General features: G+C 50.0%; 2 protein-coding genes across 4 annotated transcripts in view; one reads left to right on the top strand and one right to left on the bottom strand.

Annotated features, from left to right (window-relative positions):
- COL4A2 (collagen type IV alpha 2 chain) overlaps positions 1 to 20,689 on the bottom strand; it is a 384,139-nt gene that overhangs the window by 160,524 nt on the left and 202,926 nt on the right. The window contains exons 1-3 of one of the 3 annotated variants that reach the window (XM_059903178.1): positions 15,606 to 15,826; positions 15,210 to 15,297; positions 15,049 to 15,103 (exon numbers count right to left, since the gene is read on the bottom strand). The exons of 1 other annotated variant lie outside the window; for it this stretch is intronic. In XM_059903178.1, the coding sequence (XP_059759161.1) occupies positions 15,049 to 15,103; positions 15,210 to 15,253 (99 nt within the window). In that variant the 5' untranslated portion in view covers positions 15,254 to 15,297; positions 15,606 to 15,826. Of the gene's footprint in view, positions 1 to 15,048; positions 15,104 to 15,209; positions 15,298 to 15,605; positions 15,827 to 20,689 lie in introns of those variants that run through there. One more of the 3 variants, XM_059903177.1, reaches the window with a different exon arrangement.
- Positions 15,960 to 20,689, top strand: part of COL4A1 (collagen type IV alpha 1 chain) — a 148,796-nt gene continuing 144,066 nt past the window's right edge. Inside the window, exon 1 of the mRNA XM_059903176.1 lies at positions 15,960 to 16,194. Within this exon, the coding sequence (XP_059759159.1) occupies positions 16,114 to 16,194 (81 nt within the window). The 5' untranslated portion in view covers positions 15,960 to 16,113. The remainder of the gene's footprint in view (positions 16,195 to 20,689) is intronic.

The raw sequence follows: 20,689 nt of genomic DNA, 5'->3' as shown, positions 1-20,689 counted from the left end.
TTTTGTAAGCCTAAAAGTGATTATTTGAAAGTTTAAAGAAACTCGACCAAAAGACAGTATAAAAACACTGGCACTTGAATATTGAATGTCACCGTATGTGAAATAAAATATTTCAGGGTAGTGTGAGCTTTTAATGTTAAGTCCTATTAAGCGTGAGTCAAATTAAGCAGGCCCAGCATTGGCAATGTAGGTAGCTGTAACTTTCTGACAAAATTTAAGGCAAAATTGGCAACTTGAAATTATAACATGCCAAGGTTTTGATACATTTGTCTTAAAATGTTAATGAAACACTTCTAAACACTGCTATGAAGTGTCCACATTTTCAAAGGTTCTCAGAATTTTATTTAGTACATATTTTGTTTTGTTTGATTTTCAGTGTCTGGCATATTGCGGTTCTCAAACATGTGGTTATCTTTGTGTATGGCCATAATCAGTGACTTTTAGATTCAGTTTTGTCAGCCAGCAATATTTTCAGTAAATAAGAATGGAATTAAATTTGCTGAAGGTAAACATCGAACCTCAAGTCACTGTAAGTTTAGTAATTGCTTAACGTAATGTATTAGTTTTAGATGCTAGCACTGCATGTGCTGTGTTTTTTCTGATTTTACTAAAATAAAGCACTGAATACCAAAAAAAAAAAAAAAAAAAAAAAAAAAGCAAAGAAATCGCTCGCCAGTCGCAGCTCAGGGGCTCAGGCTCACGCACGAGTCACAGAGCACGAGCTCAGGCTCACCCACCAATCACAGGGCAGGAGCTCAGGCTCACCCGCCAATCACAGGGCAGGAGCTCAGGCCCACCCGCCAATCATAGGGCAGGAGCTCAGGCTCACCCACCAATCACAGGGCAGGAGCTCAGGCTCACACGCCAATCTCAGGGCAGGAGCGCAGGCTTACTTGTGAATCACAGCGCAGGGGCTCAGCTGTGGCGCCAATCCACCCACGTGGCAGAGCCGGGGTCTAAGCACCGGGTCACCAGGGGCCGGAGGGGCTCCGGGCTGCGTACAGCAGGCTGTGCCTCAGCGGCCCAGGGCTTGGGGCTGCGTTCGGCGGGTGGAGGGCCCAGGGCTGGAGAACTTGGTGAACACAGCAAAAATCGGACTCTCGATCTTAAAGGGCGAGCCGGTCTCGGCGTGGCTTTGAAATTCCCTTAAGTCACCTGAGGGTGTCCCCGGGGCTGGGCCCCCCACCAGCATTCTGGAGCATCCCCCAGGTGACGGCCACGGCAGCCAGGTTGACAGACACTGCTTAACCCAGATGCCTGCCCCCTCCCCGCCCCCCCCCCCCACCCAGCAGCAGCTCACTCACAATTTCACAAAGCTCCCCGGGTCATCCTCACCTCCTGACGGGCCAAGGTCCACTGGTTTCATAGGAAACTAGAGGCAAATTCTGCATGTAAGTAACTGCTGTCAGATCCACTTTTGAGCAAAGTTTTACATCTAGAAGGGCACAGGGTGTCAGTGAAGAAATTCTGGAATGGGGGTGAAAAAGAGGCAAACAGAATCTGTAAAGAGATATTTGTATCTCTTTTCTCCCCAGCTTCTTTGATGGGACTCCACTGACTTGAATTGGGAGAGGCTGGCTTTTGTCTTCCATCTCCTGGCAAGAACAATTCAAGGGGAAAAGGGGAGTGATGTGCTGATACAAGTACTCCTGCTGGGAGGGGAGAGAGGGAGGGGAGACGGGTGTGTGTGTGTGTGTCCACTTATAACTGGATGGAGGGGTCCCTTCCCTAGTCGGGGTACCCTTTCCTCCCTGCACCGGCAGCCAGAGCTGAGTGACCTGGCTGAGCTTCCAGTTTAATCAGAGCAGACCTGACAGCTACACATGCTGTTCCTGTAACTGAGTTGCTCTGGTTCCTCAGAGAATCGCTTGGGAGAACATGAAGACTACATTCTCCTTCGAAACCCCAGGAAATCTGTTAAGGCTTTGAAGGAATGCTTCACATCATGCCTCGAAGGCCTGTTCTTCTGTGATGTTGGGAACCAGACCCGTTACCAGCCAGAAAGTTTGTTGAACTGACCTCTCCTTTGACGAGCCTTCTTTTAAAACAGGAATGATTTTTGCCCAAATTGTCACTTTGTTTTTAACTTTGCAGCTTTTTAGGATTGCAGTGAAAATGAACGTGTTTGCTCTTCTGCAGTTTCACAAAAGCCAAGGCAGACAGCTGAAAAATCACTGCACCATGCGACTTCACAACAAGAAACGCATTGATTTTTCCAGCCTCTGGCATCTTGATATTGATAAGCAGACACAAAAACTGATGTCTACACGCACTGGTAAGGTTTACAAATCATTTCAGACTGTTTGCGGCTAATATTCCTTGTTTTGAAACGGGAAGGGGGAGGCTGGGCCATAAAAGCTGATGACTAAGACGAAGGAAATCCTGTCTGAGCTAAGATTGTCTTGGAGGGGAGGGGCGGGGCAGGGAGGGAAGCTGCCAGACCTGGTGGGAGCTGGTAGGAAAGGAAGGTGCTTTTCAGATAGGAAAGGAGAGTATCTCAGGCCCGTATTTGGTCCTTCATTGCAACTTGGAAGGTTGTTACAATTCGGACTGTGACCAAGTAAGGAAGAAAGGGAAGGGGGTGATTTTCCCCCTGGAATTTCCAGCTGCACTCTTCTTGTTTGAGGCTACTCACTGGCCTTGCTCACCTGGGCGCTCAGGAGGAAACGGGTGGGTGTATGTCCTGTTCATCCTGGCTGTGGAACCACAGCAGCGAGTGAGCACTGCTGAGGCCCTGTTAGGCAAAGGCTGGGGGATCTCTCCGCTCCTTCGAGAAAGACATCCTCTCCTAAGGTTCTGTGGTGTGTTTTCTGTGCCACATTGCCAAACCAAAGCCTCTAGAGTTTTCTTGCTTTGTTAAATGATACTTGGGTCTCAGAGTTCTTCGAACAAAATGTTCTTTGTTTGTAAGTCTTTCCATTTGTTCTGGAAATAATTTAGTTACACCTTGACCTAACTTTAATTAAAATTAACATTCTTCCCTTGGCGGGTGTTTTTCAAACTTAAGAAAATACAAACAACTGTCCACAGGCTTTGGGAAGACTCCCCTACACCCATCTTGCCAAGTGGACACGTGAGCGTCAGCGAGCGCGTCCCCAGCTCAGGCTCCTGGCATTACAGCTGCTCCCTACCAGGCAGGGTCCAGTGCCTGTGGCGCCCATAAGTGTGAGGACCAGAACCTTCTTCCCCACGGTCCCCTCCCACATCCCTCAGTCCCTCTGGCCCGCTGTGCCCACGCCACGTCCGCCTCTGCCCGAGGGCCTGTCTGAGCAGGGACCCACCCTCCTTTCCTCTGCCCCCAGGGCCACACGCATGGCATGTGTGTCACGGCAAAGAGCCCGCAATGGCTCTTCTCTCCTCTAAAGTAGGACCTCTGCGGGCTGCCCGCTCCCCATGGACAGCACGTTTAACTTAAAAATTCCATCAGACAATTGGATGCTCCTACCCCGAACACACAAACACACGCATACACACACACGTGCATGTGCTCAGAACATTCCCCTTGCTGCTCCTGGCCTGTCCTCCTCTGGGACACAGCCCCAAGCCCACAAGAGGACTGATGTACATAACTTGTGAGTGAACATTAGTCCTAGTAGAATCGAGACATGTTGTTTGGCGAACGGATTTCACATCAATGAACTTGTGAACTTGTGACACAGATACTAACATTCCTGTCTGACACATGAAGAAAAGGACATAGAGAAGGAAAAGTGGCTTTTCCTGGTCACTGGACTCCAACCCAGATGCTCCAACGCTTTTTAACAGACCACGCCTGTCTACCTGCGGGCATGTGGGAACTCTAGTGAAAAACACCAGAACAGAAAACAAAGCAGGGAAAGCAGACCCCGAGGTAGGGAAGCTGGCACTGGTCCAGGAAAAATGGAGCCTGTCGTCATAACACTGCTGCCCACGGGGGTCCCCTGCACAGCTAAAGTAATTTTAGGAAGGGCTCTTACTCCCCAGGGGGTTTAAGTAAATCTTTCTCCAGGTCAGGACTGACTATTTTCCAACAGCCTCTGTCTGCTCCGAGACAATGCTGTGCTTGCATGCCTCTGCCCCCCACGTGCCTGTGGGGCATTCATCTCCCCGGCCTGGGAGTTCGAAAAGGACCCGAGAAGGAGGGTTTGGGGACTCTGTCCTGCTGATCGGACGCCCCGGCCAGCGTGCGTGTCCCCCTTGGTCATCCTCCAGGGGTCTTTCCTCATGCAGCCATTCTAGTCTTTGTTTCTCAGAGTTTGGGAGCCGCTAGTCACCCACACTTGTAGGTCAGCCTCTCTGCAGAGGGACCCCAGAATGAACAGGTCTGCCTGATGCGTCCTCGAGACCGTCATTCTCCTCCTGCCTGGGCAGCCCTTGGGGAGAAAGGAGCTAGGGCCCTCCAAAGGGCGCGTGTGTGTGCGCTTGTGTGTTCTACGTTCTTTATTTCTCTCTCATCTCCATATCTATCTATCTCTCCATCCATCTACTATCTATCTATCCATCTATCATCTATCTATTTATCTATCATCTATATCTATCTTTCTCTATCAATCTACTGTCTATCATCTATCTATATTCCACATAGATAAATAATATATACATATAATATACACATGTATATTTTACATAGCCAACATTTTGTGTATTTTGAATAGGCACACATACTCTATGGCTAGGGATTTGTTGGCCTAGCACCGTGGTTAAGAGCAGAGGTTATGGAATCAGCCAGTCCTGGGCTTCACTCCCAACTTTATTCCTTATTGACCTTAACAAGTGCCCTAACCTGTGTGCCTCAGTCTGCACATCTGTAAAGTGGGATAATCACAGAACTGTGGGTGTTTAGCGGCTAATGTGTGTCAGTGGCTGGGATCAGTTCCTGGCACCAAATTGCTGTGTTTCCCCTGTGGGAGATTTTAGCTGTTCCTGGGGTTCTGAAATGCTAGAAACTTCCTTAGGGGTTCCTCTTTCTTATGTTGATCCCAGGGGAGCCCACAAAGACCCTCCCAGGGGACCCCTCCTTTTCTCCAACCTGGAGCCAGTGGCAGGGGTGAGGGCAGAGGAGGCGGGAGGGCTCCCCGTTCCCTGTGTCGCTCCTTCCTGACATCAGTTCGCGTTGTTCCCCAGCTGTTGATAATAGCCTCTCTTTTTCCTAGTGGACAAACCACAGCCTGGGAGGCATCCCAGGGACCACGTGTCTTTGACCGTGTCCACAAGCAGAGGCCTTTCCTCTGCTCTCATGGGGCCCACACCACTCCACAAAGTCAGACACGCACCCAAAAGTGCTCAACACGCAGAAAAAACACACTGTTACGTGATTCCCACCAGGTACCAGAAAATCAGTCTGTAATTCTTCTGTAATTCCCACATGGGAGATCACTGAAGTGGGCAAACGCAGCAAAATAGGAATTTTAGGGGTGGGCCTGAAACAATCCCTCGGAAAAAAGGCAAATCTTTCACAGACAAATCAGCACTTCCTTTATCATCAGGTACAGAGAGCTTTAGCCAGTGGGGGGTAGCATTTAATTGGGGAAAAACAACCACACTGAGAAAAACTACATTTTAATCTACTCTTTCCTAGTTGTTCCATGACTGTCCTTCTCATCCAGAAGGTTTGCTTCGGCACTTGCAGCTTGCTATACCTTCACTCATTTATGGCACAGAGGCTTTACTGGGTGCCTGCTGTGTTTCAGGCCCTGGATCATATGATGTAGCCGTGAATGAGACAGGAGGAAAGACGTCATGTGCCCTAAGCCTTGGGCTGTGGTGGCAGAGATTCCAGCGGGGATAAAATTACGTGAGAAAAGACAAACGCTTGATGTCTACAGGGCTTATGGATGATGATTTAAAATCCTGGCTCTCTAACGGTAATTTTGGGAGGGCACTTTAATTAGACTCTGCAATGGCTCATTTCCAAGGGACAGGGGCTCCAGCTGGGCGTGGCATTCTGACACTGGCTACGCGAGGCCTCTGACAGGCCAGGGGCAGGGTGTCCTTCAGGTCACGGGGCTTCAGGCTACTTCGAGGAGAGAGACCGGGCATGGGCGAAGCTGCGAAACAGAGCTGGCAATGGCTGCTCTGTTCCTGCAGGGTGGTGACACAGGCAAAAGTGCCAGGTGACAGCCGCTGGCCGTTGGCCATCCTTGTTCCTGGCCCTTGTCCCCAGCCCATAACTGCAGTAGAAGTTGTGGCCACTTGGAGATTGCTAACTCCAAATTCTGCAGTGGCCTGCCGCAATGCAGGGAGCGCGTGTGGAGGGGGGCTCGGGGACCCTGGACGTGCCACTTTCTCATCCTCGCTGTGCCCTGGGTGTCCTAGGCATGCAAGAACCTGGTGGTGGGCTTCCCTTTCCCATACGGCCAGCCCCTATGGACGGGACATTGGCCTGACAAATTAGTGAGTGAGCCAGAGGTGTGAGCATGTAAAAGCCCTCCTGGAAATGACACCATCCTGCAAACCTGCTGTGCCATCTCGAGCTCAGGAAACAACTGTGCAACCGTGTTCCTGCCCTGGTCAGTCGGTCAAGAAGAGGGAGGCCGTTGTAGCTCAGCCCTGGAGCCCCTCGGAGACGCCAAGCTGTGGAATCTCCATTGGGGCGCCTTCCCTCCCCTCTCCCCATAAAGAACCCCACCCAAGTTAGGGGAACAAAAGCCCTTTCCCCAGGCAGGGGCCACTTCTGCTAGATTTCCAAGGACACAGAAGTGCCTTTTGTTTGCTTTTTCTATAAGAGCAAAGCATGGGGACACTGTCTCCCCTTCGCTGATCCCCAGCGTACAGCTTGCTGCATCTCTGCTCTCTCTGCACCTGTCTGGACTCTGCACGCCAGATGTGACTGATTCATGGCTTCTAAGGGCAGGTTTTTATTCTGAAATGAATTATATTTCCTGAAAAGCTGCAAAGAGAATTCGGAGAGTCCCCATACAACCCTTCACGCAGACATGATGATGTGATGTCAAACATCTTACACAACTTCAGCCCATTTTGTCAAAACTAGAAATGAACATGAGCACATCCACTAAACCACAGACTCTATCAGAATTGCACCAGTTTTTCCACCAGTATTCTCTCTCCCTTCCAGGATCCGATTCAGGATACCGCACGGCACTTAGAGGAGCACTTTCTTTACAAAAGAACTCGTTGCTTCAGAAGGCAGCCGCATTCAGGGTAGCAGAATCCGTCGGCACAGAACACCCAGTGCACAACAGGAGCGGCAGGAGATGGGAGACCCCGACACGGAGACCAGGTCCGGGGGCTCGGAATCTAGTGGGTGGGGCAGAGCTGCTCGTATGTCCCTTGAAAGTCACTCCCTGACCGCATGGAGGGGGCTGGAGAAACCCACGCAGTCTCCCTAAGATTAGACACCTTCTAGTCTTCTTTCATGGATAAAAAAAAAAAAAAAAAATCACACAGTCCCAGGGAGGCGATGAAGTCAAGGTTAGTGAGTCATTCAGGCCTGTCCCAGGAGGGTCTCCTTAGCGGTGGGAGCAGCCGCCAGGGCGGTGGCAGGAGGTGAGCACCAGATAAGCTGCCCGGCCTCTTGCCCCAGCTGATCAGGTATCATTCACTGGGTTACAGAAGCTCCCCACCCCCAAAGATAAGAAGCCTCACGCAGCAGCGTGCTTGTTTTTAAGTCATCTCTGGAGCAGCCCAAATGCCGGCCTGGAACAGCATCCCGTTCCCGGCTTTACAGTTGGGAGGGGTGCGGGCCTAGCCCAGGGACGGGCCTGGGGCAGGTTGAGGGGGGCGGTCCCCGTCCTCAGCTCTGACTCTCCAGCTCACGGGGGTGACTGCCTGCCCGGAGCAGCCCAGCACGGAGGGACGCCAGCCCCTCCCTCAAAATGCTAAGTGACTTGCTCTGGGGTCACCCGGCCAGTTAGGAGCCAGCCACGCTGGGGTGGCGTTTGGGTGCCTCCACCACTGCTGTGTGGCCCCTGGTCCTGGGGGCCGCCAGCTCCTGCGCAGAATGCCCACCTTACAAGCCGAATCAGCCAAGGCCGGGCTTCCCGACCTGACCTACCACCTTCCACGCCGGTGGTGACACCACCGGCTACAGCGGGAGGCTGACTTCACATTTTCCTCTCACGTCCTCTAATCAGAGGTTCCTAATCTGAAAATCGCTTTTCAGATTAAAAGTACAAGACATTCCAAAACCACCACCTTCTAAGTACTGACATCTTCATTACATCATCGTCATCGATCAGGTTTCTCTCCATTGCACTCTTGTTTTTCTCTCGCATTTTCTCTCTTACTTAATGGAAGCCAGTCACCCATTTTTTTTTTTTAACCCTCTCTTCAGGAAGACAATCCTTTGATTTTTATTATTTTAGCAAAATCTTTGTTTTGTATTCTAGAACTTTTTACTTGAATTGCACTTTTTTTTTCTCTCTCTCTCTGGTTCTAAATATACCCACTGGCAGTGGGAGAGCTGTGGTCCCTCCGTCCCCCTTATACCTGCATCTGTTCTGGGATGCCATGACAAATCCCTGGTGTTATTTACTGTGGCCAAGCCATACAAACCATGCAGGGAGGATTACTTTAAGAGCCTCCAGAGAGCTGGAGATTTCCTTGTTTTTCCATTAACAGAGGAGGAACGTTGTGATATTTCCCTTCTTCTTGAGGGCCCAGATTTTGAACAACAGGACTAGAGCTCCAGGGAATTCTGCAAAAGACCTGATCTCCAGGAGTCTTAACTCGAGCATGGAAAGCATCTGAGCACCGTACATTTTCCGTAACTTATCACTAAGCTGATTGGAAGGAGAAGAGAAAAGCTTAAGAACATATTCCTTCTTTTTTAGAGGGAGAGGACTCAAATCAATAAAATTAGAAATGAAAAAGGAGAAGTTACAACAGACACCGCAGAAATACAAAGCATCCTAAGAGACTACTACAAGCAACTCTATGCCAATAAAACGGACAACCTGGAAGAAATGGACAAATTCTTAGAAAGGTATAACCTTCCAAGACTGAACCAGGAAGAAACAGAAAACACGAACAGACCAATCACAAGTAATGAAATTGAAACTGTGATTAAAAATCTTCCAACAAACAAAAGTCCAGGACCAGATGGCTTCACAGGTGAATTCTAGCAAACATTTAGAGAAGAGCTAACACCCATCCTTCTCAAACTCTTCCAAAAAATTGCAGAGGAAGGAACACTCCTAACCTCATTCTATGAGGCCACCATCACCCTGATACCAAAATCAGACAAAGATACTACAAAAAAAGAAAATTACAGACCAATATCATTGATGAATATAGATGCAAAAATCCTCAACAAAATACTAGCAAACAGAATCCAACAACACATTAAAAGGCTCATACTCTATGATCAGGTGGGATTTATCCCAGGGATGCAAGGATTCTTCAATATACACAAATCAATCAATGTGATACACCATATTAACAAACTGAAGGAGAAAAACCATATGATCATCTCAATAGATTCAGAAAAAGCTTTTGAAAAAACTCAACACCCATTTATGATAAAAACTCTCCAGAAAGTGGGCATAGAGGGAACCTACCTCAACATAATAAAGGCCATATACGACAAACCCACAGCAAACATCATTCTCAATGGTGAAAAACTGAAAGCATTTCCTCTAAAATCAGGAACAAGACAAGGATGTCCACTCTCGCCACTACTTTTCAACATAGTTTTGGATGTCCTAGCCACGACAATCAGAGAAGAAAAAGAAATAAAAGGAATACAGATTGGAAAAGAAGAAGTAAAACTGTCACTCTTTGCAGATGACATGATACTATAAACAGAGAATCCTAAGATGCCACCAGAAAACTACTAGAGCTAATCAATGAATTTGGTAAAGTTGCAGGATACAAAATTAATGCACAGAAATCTCTTGCATTCCTATACACTAATGATGAAAAATCTGAAAGAGAAATTAAGGAAACACTCCCATTTACCACTGCGACAAAAAGAATAAAATACCTAGGAATAAACCTACCTAAGGAGGTAAAAGACCTGTACTCAGAAAGCTATAAGACACTGATGAAAGGAATCAAAGATGACACAAACAGATGGAGGGATATACCATGTTCTTGGATTGGAAGAATCAATATTGTGAAGATGACTGTACTATCCAAAACAATCTACAGATTCAATGTAATTCTTATCAAATTACCAGTGGCATTTTTTACAGAACTAGAACAAAAAAATCTTAAAATTTGTATGGAGACACAAAAGACCCCGAATAGGCAAAGCAGTCTTGAGGGAAAAAAACAGAGCTGGAGGAATCAGACTGCCTGACTTCAGACTATAATACAAAGCTACAGTAATCAAGACAATATGGTACTGGCACAAAAACAGAAATATAGATCAATGGAATAGGATAGAAAGCCCAGAGATAAATCCACGCACCTATGGTCAACTAATCTATGACAAAGGAGGCAAGGATATACAATGGAGAAAACACAGTCTCTTCTCCATTGGGGAAACTGGACAGCTACATGTAAAAGAATGAAATTAGAATACTCCCTAACACCATACACAAAAATAAACTCAAAATTGATTAGAGACCTAAATGTAAGGCTGGACGTTATAAAACTCTTAGAGGAAAACACAGGAAGAACACTCTTTGACATAAATCACAGCAAGATCCTTTTTGATCCACCTCCTAGAGTAATGGAAATAAAAACAAAAATAAACAAATGGGACCTAATGAAACTTAAAAGCTTTTGCAAAGCAAAGGAAATTACAAACAAGACAAAAAGTCAATCCTCAGAATGTGAGAAAATATTTGCAAACGAATCAACGGACAAAGGATTAATCTCCAAAATATATAAACAGCTCATGCAGCTCAATATTAAAAAAACAAACAACACAATCAAAAAATGGCAGAAGACCTAAATAGACATTTCTCCAAAGAAGACATACAGATGGCCAAGAAGCACATGAAAAGCTGCTCAACATCACTAATTATTAGAGAAATACAAATCAAAACTACAGTGAGGTATCACCTCACACCAGTTAGAATGGGCATCATCAGAAAATGTACAAACAACAAATGCTGGAGAGGGTGTGGAGAAAAGGGGACCCTTTTGCGCTGTTGGTGGGAATGTAAATTGATACAGCCACTATGGAGAACTGTATGGAGGTTCCTTAAGAAACTAAAAATAGAATTACCATATGACCCAGCAGTCCCACTACTGGGCATATACCCAGAGAAAACCATAATTCAAAAAGACACATGCACCCCAATGTTCACTGCAGCTCTATTTACAATAGCCAGGTCATGGAAGCAACCTAAATGTCCATCGACAGACAAATGGATAAAGAAGGTGTGGTACATATATACAATCGAATATTACTCAGCCATAAAAAGGAACGAAATTGGGTCATCTGTAGAGACGTGGATGGATCTAGAGACTGTCATACAGAGTGAAGTAAGTCAGAAAGAGAAAAACCAATATCGTATATTAACGCATACATGTGGAACCTAGAAAAATGGTACAGATGAACCGGTTTGCAGGGCAGAAATAGAGACACAGATGTAGAGAACAAACGTATGGACACCAAGGGGGGAAAGTGGCGGGGGAGGGGGTGGTGGTGGGATGAACTGGGAGATTGGGATTGACATGTATACACTGATGTGTATAAAATAGATAACTAATAAGAACCTGCTGTATAAAAAATAAATAAAATTAAATTAAAAAAAAAAAGAGCATATTCCTTCTTTTTCTTTTCTTTCCTTGGGGGCAGGGAAAGGTGTGGCAGCATGCAGCAGTGGCAGGCGAATTTTCCAGAGCCTGGAGCCCGGGGAATCTGAGCTGGTGGGAAGGCAGTCTGGAGCCCAGCATCTCCCGGGGCATAGGGGACCTGTGTGTCCAGCTCTCCTGGCTGCCTCCTGATACCTGGAGAATCTAAGGTTCCCCCGGCTGAGGTCAGGAGGTCAGCCCAGCCCATAGCACATTTGATCTCCGGGAAGGTCTCTGTTCTCTGCAATTCCCTTCCCCCCAGGATCGCACAGGGCTGCTCTCTTAGACCTTCAAGTCTGCTGCCCCACGTCTTGAGATAAGAAGCAATAGTGCGGTACAGGGGCTCATGAGCCCCGGGCAACCTGCCTTCAAAGCCTGGGATGGTGACCGTTTAGGACGGGCTGTCTCACGTGCACTCACACCCCGGCCCCGCCCTCAGGCCGGGCAGCGGCAGGAAGGCAGCCTGTCGACAGAGTGCCGCACACCCAGGGTGCGTGTACCCACGCTGGGTCCCGAGCCCAGGCGGCCAGGGGACTGCTGCCGTCCTCTCTCCCTCTGGCCACCAGATCGTGCTGGGTCTCCCTTGCTCCGGGCTCCTGATCTTCAGAGCAAAGCAGGAGAGGAGGTGGAGGGGGACTACCCTTCCCAGAAACCAGTGGGTGGGCTTTGTTCTGCTCGTCTGTGTCCAGAGCAAGGGAAGCACAACCAGGAGACTCAACTACTGAAAATCAGTGGTTGACTTACATAACAGCTCTGACCCTGGGCAACCAAGCAGTGGGGAGCTGCCTGGGTTCAGATCTGCTGCTTACAAAGAGAGACACCTTGGGCAAGGTGTTTAAACTCTTTGTGCCTGTTTTCTTATCTGTAAAATGGGGGTAATAAAAGTTACCTACTCAGGTAGGTGTGTTTTCCTATGAAACTTGGGTGGATTAAGGCACAAAAATTGGCACATAGCAAGTATTCATTAAATAATTATTTACCATCTCTGCTACCCATTTTCTGTTGCTCCTGCTACAAAACTCTTCAAGCTACAGTGAGCAGCCCTTTTCACTGACTCGACCTACCCCTGGGAAGACTCTTTGGCACAAACGGGCAAAGACACAGGATTCCTGAGTGTGGCAGACAAATAGGGCAGGAGCTGGACTTGCCACAATGAGGAAAGATTTTTTTTAATAAATATAGTTAAAGATTAAGGCATTATTTCTTGAGTAACAGCTTTTAAAGCCAGTGGTCAATAAGAAGTTAGTAAGTGGAACATCCATTGTCGAACATCATAAATTCCATGATTGTTGAATAATACGTATTGATGTGTCTCTAGTAAAATGACTCAGAAGTATCTGTTTGTATCTGCAGATTTAGAAATGCCATAAACTGGCAAGTGACTCCAATGCCTTCCAACCCAATACTCTTAACTCAGTGGTTCCCAAACTTTAGCATCAAGTGGGAATGCAGACTCCCAGGCTCCACCCCCGAAAGTCTGATCAGAAGATTTTGATATGTGGACCAGAGGTCTGAGTCTTTAACCAGCCTTTCCAGGTGAGTGTAGGGGTCCAAGGGCTGTCCCCTGAGAAGCGCTGCTAGGCAATAAATGCTCTGGGTCCCATCCAAGGATCAGGGAGCAGAGACTCAGATGAGCATGCAGCACCTAAGAGGCTTTGGACGAAGGCACAGAGGTATATTCCATGTAACAGGCTGGGGGATATTCTCTTCTGTTCAGTGTATGGAAACGTGGGCTCAGGATTCATGAGACCAGGGCAGAGCTGCCTTTAGTACCCAGGTCTTCTGACATGAAGCCCTTTCCACCACTTTTAGGATCAATGCCAGATAAGATTCTCATCATTCTCAGGAAGGAAAACACTGATGTTATAAAAGTGGTTCTAGGGGACGAAGGGGTGTGGGAGAGTGAGCACAAGCAATGCACAGTCTCAATAGGATTGGGCACTTTCCTTTGCAGGGACCTCCCCCTCCTTCGCTGAGCGTGTGTGCGCGCGCGCATGCGTGCGTGTGTGCGCGCGCATGCACTGCCCTGGCTCCCAGCTCTGGGCCAAGTCCTGTAAGTCGTGCGTGCATAAGGACCCATAAAGGCCAATGGGCTGGTTCAAATTTCTAGGCTCTGATCTTCTTAAACCAGGACGTGTGGAAAGGAAGGAGAGACAGACCCGAGCTTTAAGAAAACTTTGGCCTGAAATGTTCCGGTCAAAGTCTATGGACTCCTCTTCTGACTCCCAATCTGGGCCCTGAACTGCAGCAGAAAAGTGAGGCTAGAGGTTCTTTCCCAAGCTAGGATAGCACTTCCTCACTCACAGCCTTGAAAATCCTCGTTGGTTTTATGTGAGGATGGAACAATGTGGAAATAACAGAATTCAAAGCAAACCGTGAACACAGCTCCCACTGTGCCTGTGTACACTCTACCCAGAGTGCGGATGGGGGGCTCTTGACTGAGCCACCTGGGAGATCAGGTGCCAGCATATTCCATCAGACAGAGGAAGGGAGGGTGGGGTCCAGGACGCCTGCTAAGTGCCCTGGATCTTCAGGTGCAGTTCACACACCTGGGTCCTCAACTCAAGGGACCCAGCAAAGCTGTGACAGCTCAGCCATGCCACACGAAGTTCGACCCAAGTGGCTCCTGCTGCCAAGTACAAAATCCCATAGTGCAATCAGCAGGCGGGGACTACCTGGCAATGCTGGCAGGGTCACCTTGAATGGCGGGGCTGGGGTGGAGGGGGACTCGGTAAACAGGGTCCCCGTGGGAGACTCAGCAGCCCCACCCTGGCTTTTCCGGGGCCAGAGCGCAGTCTCGCAACAAAACGGTGTTTTCTGCCATTGTTCCCTCTCAGCGTCACCAGGAGTACCAAGTCGCCCGGTCCTCCTCGCCCCGCCCATTCCCCCAGAGCCTCTCATTCAGAAGAACGGAAAACCCTGCCAAGGGCAGGACCTCCGACACCAGCTTCTGATGCCACGCAAGCTATTCTCCCCCGAAGCCTGGCGCCCCAGGGCCACGTGTCTGACCGCCTCGATTCTAAGGCTGAGCTTTGCTTCTAACGACGGGCTTTGCTCAAACGAGGGAAAAGGATGCCGCGAGCCATGTTTTAAATGATTGGTTCCCAAGGAAGACGCCAGTAACGCACAGGACTGAAGGGGGACCCAAGGGACGGCAAACCGGAGTTCTCGGGGGTGAGGGGGGGAAGGCGTGCTTTCTCAGAGCCTGGGCTGGGTAGGGGGCGCCGGGGACACCCAGGCACACACACACGGACACGCGCTCAGGTGCGCACGCGCGAGTGGCCTTCTGGCAAGGCCACTCGGTGTCCCCACCGCTCTCTCCGGCACGCGAATCGGCCCGGAACGGGAGCCAGGACTTACCGCCAGGACGCCCTGGGCCAGGAGCCCCACTGTCACAGCTCCCAGCAGCAGCCACCTGGATGGGAGAAGGGGGAGGAGCGCCGTGAGTGTGCGGCCCCGGCTTGGAAATTCCGAGAAGCACACGCGCGCGGGACCCAGGGGACAGGCAGCAGGTCGCTTACCGCCGCAGGGCAGGGCGCGACGCCGCGCGCTCGTCTCGGTCCATGCTCCCAGTTCGGCCCCTCGGGGCTCCGATCCGTCCCTCCTAGCCTGGAAGACGAGACAAAGCGGGCTTAGCCCGGCTGGGGAGGGAGCCTCGTCGCCGCCCGCCTCCGTCGGCGGGACAAGGGAAAGCGGGGCGCGTCCCCGCCTCTTGCCGGGGGTGACCGGGAGCCGCCCCGCGACGAGGCAGGCGAGAGGGCAGCCTGCCCACCTAGGCCCGGACGGGGCCGCTCAGCAGCCGCCGCTCCATCCCCTCCCCCTTCCCACTCCCAGAGCCGGGCGCGCAGCCCCAGCTGCACGGGGCGCCCGCGTCCCTGCCCTCCGCCCGGGGCTCGGCCTCCCAGGGCCGCTCTTACCTCGGGCCCGGCTTCAGTGGCTGCCGCCCGCGCGCCTCCGCCCTCCAGAAGCGCCGCCTGCGGCACGAGCAGCGCAGCCGCCCTCCCGGGCTCCCCGGGCCGACCTCGGGCCCGCGCGTCCGCCCTCGGAGCTCCGCCGGGTCGGCGAGCGCGGGGCGCGGGGCGGGCAGCGGCGGCGGTGGGTGCAGAGCGCGGAGCCCTGCGTCCCGGCGCGCGTCGGCCACAATCCCCCGGCCGCGCGCTCCTGCCGCCTCTTACCCGCGCCGCAGGGTCCTCCCCCTTTGAGGCGCCGCCCGCCCCGCGCCGCCGAGGGGAGGGGCAGCGCCAACAAATTGGGGAGCTCGCCTGGCCGCGCTCAGGTCTCCGCCGCGAGCTGCCGCGCCCGGGACGGTGCGCCGCGCTCGAGTCCCGGCCGTGCGAGAGTGAGCCGCCCGCCGCCGCCCCCAAGAGCCCGGGCGCCGGCCCCCCGCCGTCCCCCGCCGGTCCCCGCCGCCCCGGGCGCGCCAGCATGGGGCCCCGGCTCGGCGTCTGGCTGCTGCTGCCCGCCGCCCTCCTGCTCCACGAGGAGAGCAGCCGGGCCGCCGCGAAGGTGAGTCCCGGCCGGCTCGGCTCCCGGCGTCCCGCCCTGCGCCCCGGCGCCCCGCGCGGGCCCTTTGTCCGCGGCCGGAGCCGCCCTCCGGGCCCGGGGGTCGCGCGCGGCACAGCCGGGCGCACTCTCGCGGCCGGTCCCCGCCGGGGACCCCCGTGGGCTGCGACCGCGCATCCATTAGGGAGCCTCCTTTGTTGTGGGCTGGGTCGGGGCGAGTCAGGGGAGACTCCTCGGGGCCGGGGGCGGGCGAGCAGAACTTGGTGCGGGGTGCCCGGGAGTCAGGGGGATTTGAACTCGCACCTCGGGGGCGCCTGGCCGTCGGGTGCCTTCACCTGCCCCGGGCGCCAGAGTGGGCCGGGGGCCGGAGGGCCGGACACGCGCGCCCCGTGCTGTTCGGAGCCCACACATGTGCCCGGGAGTCGCTCTGGGCGTGTTTCTCTGGAGCTTTGGAGACTCTGGTGGTTGATGCTGAACAGTCCTGGGCCGTTTGCCTGGAAACAGCTGTATCTTTGCTTTCCCACGACTTTGCTGTCGCTGCAGCACGCTGAGGGACAGCAGAGGAGCTTTTCTGTCGTGCAGCTTTCAAACGTTTCCATACTCGACTCGATGACTTTTACTAATATAGTAAAAAAATTATAACCACATTATATTTGAGTGTGAAACCAAAATGAAACTCCATCTCATTGTTCTGTGCACAGATTGTTTTCCTAGTTTTCATTTCCTCCGGCTGTGCGCTTGCCCGGAAAGGATCTGGGAGTTCGGTTTGCACAAGTAAAGGCGTCCAGCTCTAGACGGTCCCTGATGTACTGTTGTTCTTTGCTTTTTTCCTTCCCCTCAGATGGAGTAAAAACCTCAGCTGTTTCCCAGTGTCACAGCCTTGTAGACAAAACCCTGGGAAGGTGTGCCTTCTCAACACATTTTGCATTCCCCCCACCCCAAATATTTAAAAATGATGTTACTACTTTCGGCATTTCTCACTTACTCTTGTTTCACATCCTGATTTTGCTCTTTGTTTGTTTGTTTGTTTTGTTTGTTTGTTGTTTTTTTCTTCTCTTCAGGAAGAATGGTGCTCACTGACTTCAGTTAATTGTATATAAATTATTAACTGTTACTTGCCAGAATAAACTGGTGATATGCATACATGTCTTGCAGTTGAGAATCTGGCTCTTTGCTGGCAACTGTGTCACTAGGTATGGAAAGGCCTAAAGATGACACAAGCAGTTAACTTCAGATTGTTCCTCCCAGCCCAGAGTCTAGCCAGGCACCCTAGTCGGTTATTTAAACACTCTCTGGTCACGATGACAAAATACTTCCAAAAGAGGTGGCTCTAGAGCACTTTATTTGGGTCTAGAACTATTGACCCAAAGATTTAACACTTCCAAGGAGAGATGGCAAGGAAATGAGAGAAAGTTCTCTATTTGGAAATATGAAGCTCTGTTTGGACTTGGATTTTCTGATCGATAATATTAGCAAAGCAAAGCCAATTATGAGAGCCAGCTTTTCAAATAGCCAGGACTTTGAAGAATGAACCACTCAGTGAGTGGGAAATCAAACTCATTACTGTTGAGTTTGGGCTTATTTAACTTTCCTTGTACGTCCCTGTCCTGGCTGTGCTGTATCCTTCAAATCTCATGTAATGTTTTAAGAGATCTGGCACGTGGACACCCTCTGATCACCAGTTGACTTAATGGGTATTATCATTTTGCCATATTTTCCCTGGTTTATTCAGAGAGAGAAAGTTTATTAATATGAACATGACTTATGGCTGTACAAGAAAATCCATTTAAAAATAATACCTGGCTAATTTAAAAATTTGTCTCACTTTTCACACCATCGGTAACATTTTTTTTTTTTTTTTTTTGCTTACCTCCTTCCAAAATCAGCTGTTAGGGATACCAAAAAGTTGAAATAATTTCCATATTGATCCAAGCATAATATCATTTAAAAATGCATTTTGAATGATAAGATGCTGCCAGTCAATCAAATCCTAAATCAATAGCCAATAAAAATGATTCTTGGATTACCTGCTTTTTTGGAGTATCTGAATCTGTGTTACCTGCATTGGTACACCCAAACGTCACCTACTAGGTGCCAGGCAGAGATTGTACTTATTATTATTCACATGAAAAGCTGTTTGATTTTATATTTGATCATATCTGCTATGGCCATACTGTTCATTTACCAGTGGGTGGAGTTTCTAAGCCAGTGATTTTTTTTCCTACCCCCCCACTCCCCTCCCCAACTTTTCTTCTTTGGCAAGGAAGGAGGAGTAGGGTGCAGACCTAAGACAAAAATCTGCCCATAGGATTGAGGGTCCTCGGTTCTGAGTCACACAGTCATGAGCTGAATGAATTCTTCCTTCTGCAGCCTCCAAACTCCCTCCTCCAGCTGGTCTGTTTGATGCTTCTTCACAAATTATTTTTCAGGATCAGAAATGTGAACTTTCGCCAAAGGGTGGTGATGCCCGAGTAGGGTGTTGGCATCTCCAGACCATTAGTCACCATTCTGAGACTGAATGACCTAGAACTCAAAAGGATATTTAATTCTGATATGAATGTGGGCCACATTCTGCTGGGAATGTAATTTCAAAGAGAAGGCTGATTTTTGACTTAGTCCCAGTGACAGCAACATGAACCCAGTATCTCAGGAGTGAGCTTGGTGAAGATATAATCTAAATCATCGTGTTCTTCATGCATGGAACTGTATCGGGATGAAGGGGAGCGCTTCTAATACCAACCAGGAGAAACAGTGTGCCTAGCCTGTGTGTGTGTGAGTGTACACTTATAGAATTATTAGTGTGTGTGTTAATGGTGTAGTCACACACACACACAGAACAAGTGTGGTTTAGGGACTGGAGGATCGTAAATGTTGTGTCTGCTCTGATTAAGCAGATGATTTCAGAGGACTTGGTAACCCCCTGCCTCAGTTTCCCTGGCAGATCTGCTCCCCCACCCCCCCATCCATCCTTCCTGCCTTCATCCCACACATGCGCCTTGAGCACATCTTCAGGCCACACCCCCCGCCAGGCGCTGGCCATGCATCAGTGAGTGGGGCCCACCCTCCTCCCTCAGGAAGGCTGTGGTCTCCTGAGAAGTACTGAGAAAGAAACAGGCAAATACAACTCAGACTGGTAAACGCTACAGTCAGGGTAAAACCTAGGGCCATAGGAGCACCTAACCCAGCTTTGGGGAGCTCAGAGGAAACTTCCGGGAGGATATCCCACCTCTGACTCTGAGGAAGGAATGGGAACCATAGACCTGGCATCTTATTTTCATATGATTGTCATGTGCATCATACTCAGAAGGTTGGATAGTTCTTCCTTTGCCCTTTCACTAATCAGGCTGTCTTTGCATGTAAAGAAGACCTTAAGGTTCCCTCCTTTGAGGTACCAAGATGCCATTGCTTGTATGACTAACAGGCGTGATATCTGAACTTTTCCCTGGGAGGGGTGGAGACACACGGAGGTCTAGGAGAGCTGCGATAAGACCCCAGCTCAACCAAAGGCCCCCTCCGGAGGTGGCAGGTGGATTGGGATGTCTGCAGAGTTCCAGCACGGATGACTGATTGTAGGCGGGAGTGCCTTTAGGAGCTGACCGAGAACACCTCCCCTCACTGGGGCAAGGGCATGGGGGAATTCACAAAACCCCGCATTATTCATTAACAAGACTCTTCAGATTTCTTGGAACTGGTGAGGATGGCCATCACTAAACAAGTTCGGTTATCTAGTTTAGAACTGGTAGAGATTTTGCAGACAAACTGAACCCACAAGTGACCCGCTGAAACAAATCCTTTTAGAGAGGGAGGGGGCATCAATCAGTGAATAATTTACAGCACTTGTCTTGATGAGGTATACGATGCTTGTTCTAATGACGGTTCCAGAAACTGGACAAGGATTTGCCTCGTTAAAATGTCTCTCAAGCAGATTGGGTATTTTGAGTTCTTGGGCTCAAATAAGCAAAAGCAACAATAAAATGCCTAAAATAATATCATCAGAGCATTGTTCTTCTTGCTGTTATTAAACAACCACTAAGAAATGTCAGCTATAGAACAATACAAAAGAGATATTCCTCCCATTCTTGTGCGCACAATGAAAGAGATGTAAACCAGAAAATGGTTCCATCGTCAGTTTCTTTTGAGGAGTTTACCGCTTGGAGAATGACTCAGGGGTTAGCATTTTATAGTCTGGCACACAGGGACCGGTTCCGTCCTGTATTTCCCTCCATTGTTCTCCTGGTCTTAGTCCTGTGACATCAGTCTGTCTTGGGGTCCTTTCTGTTTCTCTGCTTCTCTGTTCTTCCTCTTCCAGACCGCTGAGGGTGGGTGGGCCCCGGGGCTGGGCTCCAGCAGGCTTCTCTTTTTCTCCGTCCTCCCCACTCCCATGATTTGTCAGCATTCCGTGAAGGGGACTCCAGACCTTCCTCTCGAACCCCAGTCCGGTCTCCTCACGTTCCCATGGAACATCTCACCTTCGCTGTCCTGCTTTGATTGCAGCCTT

This window comes from Balaenoptera ricei, chromosome 18 (assembly GCF_028023285.1).
Source record: "Balaenoptera ricei isolate mBalRic1 chromosome 18, mBalRic1.hap2, whole genome shotgun sequence".
Lineage (NCBI taxonomy): Eukaryota > Metazoa > Chordata > Mammalia > Artiodactyla > Balaenopteridae > Balaenoptera > Balaenoptera ricei.
This window is presented reverse-complemented; position numbering and strand designations above follow the sequence as displayed.